The 15,358-nt window shown below is 39.9% G+C and overlaps 1 protein-coding gene across 1 annotated transcript in view; it reads left to right on the plus strand.

Annotated features, from left to right (window-relative positions):
* Positions 1–10,858, plus strand: part of COG2 (component of oligomeric golgi complex 2) — a 31,081-nt gene extending 20,223 nt beyond the window's left edge. Inside the window, exons 11-18 of the mRNA XM_079971341.1 lie at positions 1,681–1,742; positions 2,838–2,989; positions 3,297–3,494; positions 5,052–5,124; positions 6,723–6,865; positions 7,679–7,818; positions 9,077–9,257; positions 10,358–10,858. Coding sequence (XP_079827467.1) covers positions 1,681–1,742; positions 2,838–2,989; positions 3,297–3,494; positions 5,052–5,124; positions 6,723–6,865; positions 7,679–7,818; positions 9,077–9,257; positions 10,358–10,459 — 1,051 coding nt within the window. The 3' untranslated portion in view covers positions 10,460–10,858. The remainder of the gene's footprint in view (positions 1–1,680; positions 1,743–2,837; positions 2,990–3,296; positions 3,495–5,051; positions 5,125–6,722; positions 6,866–7,678; positions 7,819–9,076; positions 9,258–10,357) is intronic.
* Positions 10,859–15,358: the final 4,500 nt, after the last annotated feature.

Consider the following 15,358-nt stretch of genomic DNA (forward strand, 5'->3'; position numbering starts at 1 on the left):
ACATGAAATTACTTCATTTAGATAAAAATATTTTTCATGTTTTGAAAGACACAGTCCCTTGCTGCCTGCTGAAACCTACAAAGGCAAAAATGTTGAAAAGTGGAATAAATGTCCTTTGGTATCATAACATGCTGTTTGTCAGAACAACATCCAAATATATCTCCCATTTTTTGTGCAACAAGTACTGAAATAGAACAGTTTTTCAAATCTTACACATTATCTGTGGTTTGCAGCTGTCTATTCTGTCAGCTTTCCTACTATGAGGTAAAATGTGGATTGAACAGGAACAGTTTCTCCTATTAGGTGTTTGGAAATTTAACAATTACATTCCGTCTGATTTTACCTTTTTGTGATGTCATACGTTTTCAAATAGAAGATAATGTAACCTACAACAGGAATCCATCATCTACAAATTATGCTTCGTATTTCAGAATTACTATTTTTACTCATATGCAAATTCAGTTGATTGACTAAAACTCATGTGGTTAATAAACCAAGGTTTTTTTTATTGTAACAGCTTGATTTAAAAGTGAAGTGAAACGAAGCTGTACCTAAAAGAATTAGACTTGTTTATTGAATAAATAATTAAATGTTAGCAGCAAACCCAGAGTAAGGTAACCAAACCTTCCTGCTTAATTGGACTGAAACATTTGACTTGGCTATGGTGTTCCCTGGCCCCTTTGCACTCTGTGGCGTTCCTCCAGATAGACTGATAGCAATTGCCACATGTTCTTTTGAAACACAGATAAGCTTACAAGCTGCTTCTCTTTATATTTCTGAAAACTTGGTTGTGATAGTACTTTTCTTTTTTAAAAAACAAAAATGTTCAGGGTATCAGAAAGAACTATTGATTTCCATCCCCTAGAACTGTTTGCAGAACCTTGTGGCAGTGTCCATTAGCAAATAAAAGGCAGCCATCGGTGCCACGGTCATAAGGCCTAGTCAGCCAGAGGTCATCAGAAGCAACTCTTAAGAACTAAGGCACATCCCTGCTCCCCTTCCCCCTCCCTCTTTCAATGTAAAACTTTTCCCTTTAAGCTTCTTAACCAATCTGCACTTCCCTCTAGCCGCAGCGGTTCTCAACCTGTGGGTCCCCAGATGTTGTTGGACTACAACTCCCATCATCCCTGAGCTCTGGTCTTGCTAGCTAGGGGTGATGGGAGTTGTAGTTCAACAACGTCTGGGGACCCACAGGTTGAGAAAGGCTAGTGCAACTTTAAATTTGGTCCCAGCTTGCAAAACTCACAAGTTTTTGTTTTAAAGAGATGCTAAAAGGGATGGCCTTTATTCCTGAAATTTACCATTTCTTACTCATCATAACAGCAAGAACTAGCATAGGAAACTACAGTGCACAACCAGGGTTGAATTGAATGAATGTATACTGGCCTTGCAGAGGATGGGGCAGTCTCTTTAGAGATGACAACATTAACTAACTGCTCTGTCTCTCAGACTCTTCTTCGAACGCTCTTCTGTTTCTACTCCATACTGCCTCTCATTCTGATACTGCCTCTCATTCTCCTGCTGTCATTCTTCTATTACATGGGAGCAGTTATAGCTGCTGTGTTATACAGATTCTTATGGTATTCAGGTTTGAAATACATTTGGGGGAATTGGACTACAGCGTGCAGCGGTAAGCTGCCAAATATTAATTTTAATTAGGATTTTATTTTTATTTTTTAGGTTTAGAGAAATAGCGGGGGCCTTAGAAACAGCCTTTTCTGATGACTTAGAAGAAGCTCCAGGTAAATTAAATCTTCACTGTAATTAGCATGTGCAATGAGGATTTGAGAATGAATGACAAATAATCATTTTTCACTACCATAAAGCACTTCACAATTATATCTGTCATGTTTATACTGATGGGAACTTCAGCTATGCTTTAAGAAAAATTGTATAGTGTCTAAGGGTGAACTCAAGGAAATAATTCTCAAGAACAATTTCTGCTTTTAGCCGATGACATCAACTATGGCAGAAATCTTGTCTGCTGCACTGCCTAAAAGTTGGGTAGCAGTGATGGCTAGACATAGTGGCTAGGAATGAAGAATGAATTGCACTGGAAAGAAGACAAAAGTTATTTCGCTTACAGCCCTAAATGTTGTGTCATTTAATGGTGTATGACTGGAGGGACAGTTGACAAACAGGTAGTTCTACAACCTCTGTGTAGCACTGAAATAAAATGTGCACCATCACAGCATAGAATTATTTTGCTTTTGTATCTCCATCCATAGTTCTGTAATGAGAGGTAACCTTCCTTTAAAAAGCTAATAGATTATTAAGGAAACAGTAGCAGCCTTCCTTTCCCCTTCCTCCGCAGCTATGGCTTTGCTACCCAGAATCCATAAGATGTGTCTACCTCTGACCTCCAGCTATCATGTTTTTAATAGTCTGTTGGGAGCCACCCAGAGTGACTCCCAGTCAGATGTGACCCAGTCAGATGGATAGAATACAAATAATAAAATTATTATTATTATTATTATTATTATTATTATTAATAATAATAATAATCTTGGGTGGCTGTTAGTTGCTTTTCCTCAGAATTAAGTGAGGGGTGGGGGTGGGCCTTAAGTTAGCTAAATATTTGACTCGGGATTATTTATTGTCACTTTGGCTTATCTGTCTTTACACAAGATGTGTCAGTGATCCCCCAAACATTGGTGCTGTACAGAAGTTATGGGGCAGGTATGGGTACAGGATTGGAAATAAGAGAATAAAAGCAAAAATGTATTCATAAATATTCATAATATAGCTGGTCTAATTGGGATAATTTTGAAAATCGCAAAGGGCTACAGTTCTGGATTGTGACTGATAATTTAACTATTCCTGTGTTTTCTTTTCAGCTCAAAGTTCGTACAGCCTCTTGGCAACACATGTTGCATGTGCAAGTCTGCAGAAGTGTTGGTCAGATCAGATATTTCTGCCATTGCTCACACATCGCCTTTGGAAGCTTTCACTGCAGATTGTAGCGCGCTATTCGTTTTTTATTAGTGAGGTGAGGAAAACTACAGGCTTCTCTCAAAGTTCTATGATTCTCCTTTCAACTCTTATAGTTGTTATTTTTAGGAGGTTGTCTAAACCCTGTATGACAAGCCAAAATGCTGTTTCACTGTAGCTTTATCAAATTAGGGCAATATGTTGATAACCTGAGGCTACAGTCTTCTGTACACTTGCTAGGGAGCAATTCCCATTGAAATCAGTGGAACTTACTTATGAATGGACATTGTGCTGAGATGTGTATTGTTTGGTGTATAGTATTGTCTGCAATAACCTCTTTGCCATTTTCATTTTTCGTATTGCAGCTTTTACTCAGGCCCATCTCTAACGAAAGTACAAAGGATAAAAAATCATTGGCAAGCAGTAGCAAGGAGTGCCCACTGAACCCAAGCCCTGTTGAAGACCAAGGAAACGACTCTTGTCCAGAGTCTCAGCCTTTAGCTTCCATATCCACCACTCAGCTGGTGCTTGTTGCTTCAGATCTGGATAAGCTTCAGGAATGGGTTGGTATACTTCATTGGTTTGCATGTCAAGTATCAAATCAGGCCTAAGGTTCTCGGAGCCTGGCTGACTCCGATACTGAACTTTTTTCTTAATGCTTATTCTTGTCAATTTTTTTTAGCAAATTTAACAAAGAAGGAAAAAAGACAAATCAGGAAAAGGAAATTATACTTCAAGCCTAGAAGGATAAACATCCGCCATCTACAGTCATACCTTGGTTCTCGAACGGAATCCATTCGACTTCTGGAAACGTTCGAAAACCAAGGTGCGGCTTCTGATTGGCTTGCAGGAGCTTCCTGCACTCAATCGGAAGCTGTGTCAGACATTCGGCTTCCAAAAAACGTTCGCAGACTGGAACACTCACTTCCGAGTTTGCAGCGTGCGGGAGCCAAAATGTTCAAGTCACAAGGCATTTGAGGTCCAAGGTACAACTGTATTATGCAGTGGTCTAAGGACCTCACTGCCCTAGCTGCATTTGAACATATTTTTAAAAGTGTCAATCTTGTGTTGATACTTATTTGGACATCTGGAGGGCTTATATCAACTAATGTGTTTAATTAAGTTGAGTGTACTTATGGCTACTGTATCCTCAATTTGAGCTAATGGTTGTTGCTTACACACACACATATAATTTCTGTCTCTTAGGCACCGTAAGGGTTCACAAAGTCCACTTTTGTTGTCCTGCCATTAACCCCACCCTGACATCGAACTTTTGAAATATTTAAATGGCAGGCTTCAGTTCAGTAATAGCTATAATTTCCAGAACCTTAAGCATTAGAATGGATGCTCACATAAAGGGTGCTGATACTATCTCTGTGACTGTTGTATGAATAATGGTTGCAGATGCAGAAAATATTCCTTAATCTTTGTGCCTTTGGTTCCATGGAGTTTAGATATATCAAGGTTTATCTGTTTACTTTAAAGTATGTCTCTCTGCAGGGAAGATATAATGCAGTACATTATGTCATAAAGAGAATTATTTCATCTCCTGCAGCCTAACTTGCCATCAATTTGTAACATTCATGGCTGCTGCTGCTGCTTCAGTTTTTCACAACTCTCTATAGAAAGCAGCTCTGTGGTTTTGTGTATCTTTGGGATGTGAGCCATGTGCTTGTTTTTGCAGTGTAAATTTTCATTGATTAGCCTCTCAGCCCTCTGCAAGATTTAACTGTCAAGCTCTCATTTTGCAACACAAGCCTTATAGCTCACTGGGGTGCTGTGAAGTCTGTTTGAGTGTGACTTTTTGATCACTTTTTCTGTTCAAGATTAATTAAATGCTTCAAGAAGCAAATCTGCTATTTTGAATAAAACTGTTTCATGAATTCTAGATGTTTTGCCTTGAGGCTTTCATAGTGTGCTGCATTGAATTCAGAATCTCTTGCTGTTGCGTCTGACATTTGCATAGCTGATTTTCAAAATGTTATGTTTTGTGATGTTGGAGTAAAATTTATATTCTGTAGTTGCACACAAGAAACACTTCTGTGCATGGGGAATTTGAATATATCGAGAAAACATATTCAAACGTAGCTGTAATTGTTTGAATATTACTTTTCTTTCAGTTTCCTGAATTGTTGGAAATTATCAAACCAAAACTTGAAACCACTGGTTTCAAGAACATAGCCTGCATCTCAGGTAAATGTGAGTTCAGGTATCTGCTTATATTTTTTGTTACATATTCATGATATGATATAATGAACATACTCTGCTGGGAAGTATATCGGCAAATGCCTAATGGAGATAAATTGTTTAATGAGAGAGACTATTTTTGATTCAAGAAGATTCACCATAATTTGAGGAAATTTCTAAATTGCACAGTATTTTATACATGCGACACCCTACCCTTATTTGGCAGGCTATGGTTAGGAAATTGCCTGTGGCTTGCTTGGTCCTCTCTCTCCTTCTTCTTGCTTGTTCAGAAATCTTCTTTGCCTTCATTTTTGGAGTGAGCTATCAAGTGGCATTACAGCTGCGCTGATATTTTTCACTACCGCAGTTTGCAAATTTACTTTTTACTGTGATTGCAGCTGTGATTTAGATCTAACTGTGGTAGCAAAAATGCCAGTGCAAGTATAATACATATTTTACTTCTGGTGGTTCCCTCACTGCAAGAAGTGAGGTTACAGGGAACCAGACAGAGGGCTTTCTTGGTAGTGGCGTCCGCCCTGTGGAACACCCTCCCACCAGACGTCAAGGAAATAAGCAACTATCTTACTTTTAGAAGACATCTGAAGGCAGACCTGTTTAGGGAAGTTTTTAATGCTTGAAGTTTTATTCTGTTTTTAGTGTTCTTTTGGGAGTTGCCCAGGTGGGTGGGGTACAAATAAAATTATTATTATTATTATTATTATTATTGATTAGCTTTACAAATGAAAGGGAAAGGAGAAGATGTTTGCAAATGAAGAAGGAACATAGAATAGTCATGAACCCACAGGACTTGCTTGATGGCCTAACTTTAATCAGGCAGTGTTTTAGCAACTGCCCCCAAGCCTTTTGTATGTGTATGAATGAGATATATTGGAATATTAATGCATCCGGGCAGAAAGATCCTCAAGCACAGATTTGCTGAGTAGAGGGGGATAGGAAGAACCAGTGGTGTCTTATCTACCAGCGGAAAAGAGCCTGGCAGAGTGGGACGTCCACTGTGGAGGCCCTTGATATGTCTGTGGATAGCCCTGTGAACATTGAGTTACTGCTAGTTTTTTGTTACTTAATGTTAGACCCCTTGAAAGGCCGCTCCAGTTGTGGGGCAGGGGAGGAGGAGACAGCCTTGGATTTCTTAGATTCCAGGCGCTTTGTTCATCTGAGAGGCCACAGGATTGGCCTAATTAATCCCCCTTCTAGAACCAATGGTGGTGGAGGATGATAAAGAAAAAGAAGATCCACACAGGAAGAAAGAGGGGCAACCCCTCCATGCCTCTTGTCCTGGCTGGAGCAAGCCAGCAGGGCTTTGGGTGTGGCAGACAACCAGTCATTTCACGCCCATCCAAACCTCGTGGAAGACCATGCTGTGAATTGTCAGTGTAACGCAGCATAATAAATAGTATCTGTCTTCTTTATTTGATTACATTTTGCAAGGGGGGGGGGGCGGATAAGGGAGTTGAAAAAGACTGTTGCAGTAGCCCTGGAATTTCTAATGAAGGGCAGCATACACGTTTTAAGAAATACTCCAAAAGTGTGTGTTCATCTCAGGGGAGCTCAGATTTTACCACAGTTTGTTTTTTTCTTAACAGGAGCCCTGGAAGACTCAAAGGACTCTCTACTGGGTTGCTGGCCAACCTTGAACAGTAAGCTGATTCAGGAGTTAAGTGATTCTTGCTTCGGTTGCCTGAAAAGTGCTGTTGAGATTCCAAGGCTATATAGAAGAACCAATAAGGTAACACATCCTTCATATTTAAACAATAAAGGCTTGTGTCAGCAGCATAGAATGTTTTGACCACTTACCTGCAGCTGATAGCCCCCAACCCCATGAAGCACAGTAGCTTTGGCATATAATTTCTTACCTGAGATATCATCAATTAGCTATATGAGATGGAAGAGCACAGTGTTATGCTGATTAATGATGATCTGTGTTACATGCAGTTTTCAACTTCTCCTAGTTTAATTTACACTTTATGGATCTCAATTGAGCCTGCCATGCCCACCTAAGCCAAGGTAGTAGGAATACTGTATGTTTGAATCCTAGTGTATAGCATTACTGCAGACTGGCATCAGCAGACTTCCTCAAACCAAAACCTACCTCCACTTTATATGTGATGGGAACAGACCTACTCTTTACACAAACTTTGAGATCTCTAGTTTCCCATTTTCCCCCAGGACCTTTGATAACAGGTCCATTGCTTTTTGTCATATTCATTTAATTCAGACAAACTACTACTTAACACACTTCAGCACTATCAGGCAAGCAGTTTCTTACCCCAACCCTTTCTGTGCATGTTTATGTCTGGTATGATGGGAATCCAATGAAAATACATTTTTTTTCTGAAAAAGTCAAATGTGTAGGCTCAAAAAGGAACTTAATTGAGGTTTAGGTGATATGTATATGTATTAAAAAACCATTTGATTAACTACCTAGTATTGAATTCTCATGTGCTGCTTATGTATGAGCATGTTGAGCTTTGCTTGTTTTGAACTCTAAAATAACAAGCTTTTTACTCGTTTTCTTGTCAATTTGTGTAACATTAACCAGGAGGTGCCAACCAAAGCATTGCCCTATGTTGACACTGCTCTTAAACCTTTCCACCAACTGAAGAATGACTACAAAGATACACTAAAACCAGCTGTAATTGAGCAGTGGCTTGAAGGAGCCCTTGGCAAAAGCACACAAAAGTAAGTGAAAATTTACTGCAACTTCACAAGGGTATTTCAGCATTAAAAACTCAACTTTTCTCAAGCCACTGTGGGTTAAGACAATCACATCTTGGGCTAGATAAAATAAGATGTGAGTGAGCACTTTGGCTGTGCGCATAACCCCTTTGCTCCTCCCTTCGTAGTAGAAGCCAGCAGTGGTGTAGTGGTTAAGAGCAGTGGACTCGTAATCTGGTGAACCAGGTTCACTTCCCCACTCCTCCACCTGCAGCTGCTGGGTGACCTTGGGCTAGTCACACTTATCTGAAGTCTCTCAGCCTCACTCATCTCACAGAGTGTTTGTTGTGGGGAAGGAAGGGGAAGGAGATTGTTAGCCGCTTTGAGACTCCTTAAGGGGAGTAAAATGTGGGATATCTTTTTCTCTTCAAACAATCCAGGTTGTCTTCAGTTAACAGTAGTTCCCAGGAAACTTTGGTGTGGAGTTGTTTTTGGTTTTTTTAGAATCTTACTGTTTTGTATGCAAAGGCATTTACAGACAATGAACCCACTGGACATGCTTGATTGCCTAACTCCTATTGTTGTCATCATGCAGCCCCTGCTGCATCAGCCAAGCCTTCTGCAGTGATGGAATGCATTTCCTTTCCTCCATTCATCAGGCCTGTACCAATTCCTGCACTAATTCCAGCAGTGCACGTGGGCAAGCAAGCCAATTCCTCCTTCCTTGACCCTTTTCCTCCATAGTTTAGGCCAGCCACACTGATGCTACCCTGGTCTTCTGGCCTGTATCAGTCTCCACTTTCCCTGTTGCTGCTGCTTCCCTTCTCCTTCTACACAGCCCATCTCTGCAGTGATGGAATGCAGCAGCAGGACTGGCAACAGCATGTGACTGGGTGTTGCAGAGCCCACTGCCTTTATATTGCCCAGAGCCTATAGAAACTTGGAGTTGGCCCTGCAGAAACTGCTACCCATGTCCCACATGGCATTTTTGGTCCCGGATGCTAAATATGCACTTATAATAGTCGATTTTGGGGGTCTGATATCGTATACACAACTTACTGGTAAGGTAAAGCAAGAATCTAAGTATTAACAGCTATGAGATGTTCCAGCCAAACTTTTAAGTCCTGTTGAGTTTAGTGAGAGCGACAAACACACATTTTGTTTGTTTCTCTCTGGCTGTGCCCTGTGGGCTCAAAGCAGATTAGAGTTGTTTTTCTGAATGCTAATCACTCTGTCCGTAAGGGGCTCACAGTCTAATGCATTAATGAATCTCTTTATTCAGGTACTTTGAGACAATATCAGATATTCTGAATTCTGTAAAGAAAATGGAAGAGAGTTTGAAAAGGCTGAAGCAGGCAAGAAAAACCGTGATGGCAAATAGCACCGCTCCAAATGGAGGCATGAGTGATGATAACAAAATCCGCCTGCAGCTGGCCTTGGATGTGGAGCACTTTGGAATTCAGGTAAGTTGGATGCAGACACTAATGTATGTGTGTTTTTGCGGGATAACAATTTTCTTTATCTGGGGTATATAAATCTGCCTCCTTCCAAAGCTTGTAAACCACTGAAAACCGCCTTGTGTATAGCAACATAGGAAGGTGGTATACAAATTAAAAGTGAAATAAAATGAGAAGGGAGCCGTTCAGGGTGATGTATAATTCATCTTAAAATCATCAGCAGAATAACAATAAAAGCACAATACCAAGAGAAAAATACCAACAGTTCATTGAAACACTTATTCAGGTATTGTTGCTGAGGATAAAAGTCACCATACAACGAAAGCCTGAGTAAATACAGATGGATCAGAAATAACTGGAAGCAGATATTTCATTCCTTTGAAAGGGAAGTAAGCATTTATTTCAGGCTGTGCAACGGTGTTTCGTTGTCTTGGCGCATGACCCAAATAACTGCAAGAGGGCCTCCTCCACTGTTAGCAAACTCAGTCTTTATAATTGGCACTCACGTGGGGAGGACTCTGCTTGTTGTCCCTACTAAAATTTCGGGCGGGAAATAAGTGGAAGGGCTTTCTCCTTTGCAGACCCCTGTCCCTCAAATGGTCTCCTCTTAGAGGTACATCTTTCACCTTTAGTGTTGGCCTTCAGGTGTCAGCTGAAGGCATTCTGTGAACAATCAAAATGGAATAGATTTCCATATTTGAACCATTGTGTTCCCGTCTCTTTACTGCTCTTTTGGTGGGAGTAGCTATTTTGTATTACGCTGCACCCCAGGCAGCAAAACTGAGATCCGTTAGCAAGTATTCAAGTTGTGCACTTCATCAGGTACCAACAGCAGTTGCCCACACACATGCTATTTCATGCTTGGCAAACATCAAAACGTCCCAACCAGCAAAAGTAACTGGAATGTTAGCCAAGTCAAATGATACTTATTCCAGCTGCCTAAAAATAACTTTGTCAAATGCATGCTAAATAAAAGAAGTGGCTGTCAACACAAGACAAGTTTCTATGTGCGTGTCTTATAGAGCTTCTGATCATGCAATGATTAAGTAAGAAATTTCTGCTTTTGCCTGCAAAAATAATAAATGAACTGCAATATTTTGTTTTAGATAGAGAAGATGGGATTGCAGCTGAGCAACATCAAAAGCTTCTCAGCTCTTTCAGAGCTTGTTCAATCTGCCAAGGATCAGATAGCAGCAGAACAAACATGATTTTCAGCTGAGAAGAGAGAGCAGGCCTGGCTTCTGAAAAGAAGAGGGTTTCTTTTTATTTTCTCTCGTCAAGTACTATGTAGCAAGGAAGTGCTTCCTAATTCAGCTTCAGCAGCAAGTTAAGTGTGTCTCAAGAGACATAAAAACTTGTTTCACCAAAAAGGAGAGAACCTTATAGAAGAGCATTTACTCTCATTTTCCATTGTATGGAAGAAAGTTTATATATTTCTAAGCAATCTACTACAAAGCTATGAAAGGTTATTATTATTTTTATTATTATTGTAAATCTTATCATGCAGGAAAACTGATTTAACATGATTAAAATAAACAAGAAAAGCATTGTCTTCCTTTGTAACATTTTATCACTGGAGAGGAGACGTATTAAATATGTAAGTTCAAGTGGCTTTGTAGTATTAATCTTCACACAATGTAAGAATAGTAATTTACTGACCTCTAAGCATACCTTTTCCTGCCAACCTAGCAGTTTGAAAGCACGAAGTGCAAATAGATAAATAGATACCGCTCCAGCAGGAAGGTAAACAGCATTTCCGTGCAGTGCTCTGGTTTGCCAGAAGCGGCTTAGTCATGCTGGCCACATGATGCCGGCTCCCTTGGCCAGTAAAGCGAGATGACCACCACAACCCCAGAGTCGTCCACGAGTAGACCTCATGGTCAGGGGTCCATTTACCTTTACCTTTACCTTTAAGCATACCTTTTACGTTAGAACGTTGGGTTGTGTAGAAGAGATTAAAATAAGCTTTGCTATTCTTGAATTTTAAAACAAACAAGAAAGCATTCTCCTGAGCTTTGTCTTCAAAGAGGTCACACTTACCTTTTTTTTTAAGAAGAAAAAGAAACATTTGTTGAGGTGGTTGTCTTGAGTCTTGGAAGGGTCTTAAATCACCTAAAAGTCTGTCTGCCTGTTTCATGAAAAACTCAGGATTACTTTTGGGTTTGGGGTTTTCATTTGCACCTCTTTAAAACCATCATAAGTTACATGCAAACTCCTTAAAACACACTACCTGTTCCTGTTGCTGCTAACATCCACATTCAGAAAAAGCTCATAAGATAGTCAACTGACCTTATGCATTCCTTAAGGAAGTATATACTTCTCTGAGGTCATTTGAAATCTAATGTACATGGTTTGGCGTATTTGTTTTACACCATCCAAGGCGTTCCTGGTTTAAAAACCTGTCTGGTTTCAAAGCTTGATGTAGTCTGACTTACCTACATTTATTACATGGCTAAGCAAAAATGTATTGTTAACTTCTGAGCTTTTTGAATACGGTGGGATATAGAATTATTTAAATACTTTAAAGAGTTATAAAGATTTTTATTTCCAACTATTTTCACAAAATGGTAGATTATCATGTCTGCTTGTTGGAGGAATACAAGGATTTTTTTATTGTTGTTGTTGTTTTCAAATGGCACAGCATGCCTGTTTGCCCTGTGATTTTTCCTTTGGGGCCCATCATAAAGAAGGAACCAAATAAATGTGAATTTGGAAAGAAAGCACCCTGCTTATTCATGGTATGTTAGAGTAACATCAAGCCTTTGCAATTTTGTCCACTTCTTTTGTTTGGGGAATCGGTATAGCTAGTATTTAAATACTTCTGGTGAGACTGGGGATGATTGACTGGAGGTTTGCTGATAGCATAATATTGAAGCCACCTCCTTGGGATCAAAATACGACTTCCCCAATCGTGCTAAATGTTGGGTGTGTTTTCTGCTTTTATTTGCATTTCCTTCAGTAGTGATGCACTGTTACTAAGAAGCCTCTTGGGTTTGCCAATTGGAAGGTCAGCAGTTTGAATCCGTACAACGGGGTGAACTCCCGTTGCTCTGTCCCAGCTTCTGCCAACCTAGCAGTTTGAAAGCATGCCAGTGCAAACAGATAAATAGGTACTGCTGCGGCGGAAAGGTAAATGGTGTTTCTGTGTGCTCTGGTTTCTGTCACCGTATTCTGTTGCACCAGAAGCGGTTTAGTCATGCTGGCCACATAATCAGAAAGCTGTCTGTGGATAAACGCCGGCTCCCTCAGCCTGAAAGCAAGATGAGCGCCGCAACCCCAATGTCACCTTTGACTGGACTCAACCATCCAGGGGTCCTTTACGTTTAACCTTTTAGCATTTATGAAGTCCTTTCTGAGTATTCAGTGAGATTATTATCTCAGTAACCTGTACAACAGCACCTTAAAGGTAGGATAATATAATATTAGACATTTCCATAATTTTGGGTATCCCCTTTATATAGCTCTAGCCGTTAATCTGAAAAACCTAATTGGTGACAGGATGTGGCTCAATGCTTGGATGAGAACACACTGGGAGCCCCATTCAAGGCAGGTCCTACAATTACCCAAAGGAAAGAGTCTAATTTGGAAGTATCATTAAAGGACAGATAATTGCCAAGTTATTTATATATATATATATATATATAAAACATGGGGTTTTTTTCGTAATCCAAACACTGATAATACGGCACCTCCATTAGTTATCTTCTGGAGTGCTCTATTCATAGTGCAAGTTGTAACCTTTAATATCTTAAATGACCCCAGACCACAGTACCTTAAGAAACACCTTGTCCCAAACCTATTAAGATTGATGTTGGGTGGCTCTTCGTATTGCCGTTTGAGGTTTGACAAACAGCCACAAGAAGCAGAGCCACTTGTGGGACATTCTCCCAAGGGGCTAGGCTACATATTTAATTTCTTTTCAGTTGGTCTGTTTATTTCAACAGGCTTCTCATTGCTTCATTTAAACTGATTATCACATTGATGTTTTGAGGTTTAATGATTTTAATTTTTTTATGATATTTAAATGAGATTGCTGCTGCTTTGAGTATTTTATAGTAAAAATGGGGCTATAAATATATCAACAGAAATAAAATGATTCGGTCTGTCTCTTGCCCTGTTTCACCCAAAGAGAAGGATAATAACTGTTGTAGATAGTAAGAGCTAAGGTTGCAGGTGCTTCTGAGGGATGGATGATGTCAGGTGCAAAAATTAGTAGTAGTAGTATAGCGTCCTTCATCCAAAGATCCCAGGGCAGTTTACAACAGAAAAACAAAAAATGAGAATACAAAATACATAGTAAAACAAAAACAAACAAACCAATAACCGCCCCCAACATATTTTTAAAACCTTAGAATGCTAACTAGCTGAACACCTGGTTGAAGAGAAACATGCCTAAAGCTATATAATGGGGGCGCCAGGTGAGCCTCCCTGGGGAGAGCGTTCCACAAGTGGGGAGCCACCACAGAAAATGCTTGTTCCCGTGTTGCCATCCTCCAGACCTCTCCCTGGAGGGGGCACACAAAGAAGGGCCTCAGGAACTGCCCACTAGCAGTGCCTCAGCTTTTTCTGGACTGAGCTTCCATTTGTTGGCTCTCATCCACCCTTTACTGAGGCAAGACAATGTTTCAACACATCCACTGCCACACCTGCAGCTGTAAAGGAGAAGTAGAGCTGTGTGTCAGCAGCATATTGCCGACGACGTACACCAGAACCCCGGATGACCCCCCTCAGATGTTTCATGTAGATGTTAAATAGCACAGGGGATAAAATTGAGGAACTCTGAGGAACTCCCCATTGAATGCTCCACGAGACCGAAAAACACTCCCCAGGCATCACCTTCGGGAAACTAACATCCAAATATGACCAGGACCACCACAAAGCAGCGCCACCTACCCCTTACTTCGTAAGTCACTTCAAAAGGATAGCAGGGGTGATCGTATCGAAAGCAACTGAAAGGTTGAAGAGAATTAATCTCCCCAAAAAAGACTCTTGTGGCCATTATTATGTATTCAATTTATTTCCCACCCTTTCAATATTAAAAACAGTTTAAAGCAAATTAGACACAGAAACAGTGGGTCATGACAGTTATCAAAGTCCAGGGTAAAGAGGGGCATTGCCCATCTCTCTTACCTCACAAAATGGGAAAACTAAAAAGGGTCTCTGGTGAAGATGTGGGCAGGTTATAGGGGAAGAAATAATTCTTCAGGTTTGCTATCCTCATAATATTTAAGGCTTTATAGGTCACAACCAATTCAGCTCCAAAATGGGCTGGAAACTAGTACAGGTGATGAAGCACTGGCAAAATATACTGATATCAACCAGTACTTTTATTTTCATTCCTTATCTGTGTTACCTTCTAGCAGTATCTTCTTTTATAATAATAATAATAATTTATTATTTATACCCCGCCCATCTGGCTGAGTTTCCCCAGCCACTCTGGGCGGCTTTTCCAACCCTTTGATTCAATATTGCTTGATAATCAGAATATTTATTTATTTTTGCTCTGGAGCTGCTTTGGTGTCTCAGGTGAGAAGCCAGCATGCAAATTAAACCTGCATTATGATACACACCTAATATAATTATGGTGAGAACCTAGAGGATTTAGGGAGGGGGGTGAATCTAATAAAAAAGGAAAACCTGACTTACTAAATGTTGAGATTAAATAGCATCTACAATAGGGAATGAATCTTGATAAGTGAACAGGAAATTATGAAAAAGAAAAGTGCTGCAAAGAATAGAAAACTATTCTTTATGCTCCCTTAAAAAAAAATCCAAACAACAATTCTTATTTAATAGAAACTGACCTAAGACTATATTTTCACTGGGGTTGCTTAAACGGCACATCTATTAGAATAGCATTATTAATTCAAGTAAATAAGGCATTGGGATAATCCAGTTAATGAATATCCAACCACTGACCAAGTGATAATCAGGTACAAAAGTATGTTGAACTTTTCTTGGCAGAACAGTACAGATGACTGGCTTACTGAGCAGTCACATGCAACAGGCAAAGTACAATATTATGGCATTTGTGTGGCACCCTAGATGTTGGTGTAAACAGATCTACCCTCACACTATCCCCTTAATGGAATAAAGATGTTGCTAAA

Source organism: Podarcis cretensis (genome assembly GCF_951804945.1).
Source record: "Podarcis cretensis genome assembly, chromosome: 3".
Classification (NCBI taxonomy): Eukaryota; Metazoa; Chordata; class Lepidosauria; order Squamata; family Lacertidae; genus Podarcis; species Podarcis cretensis.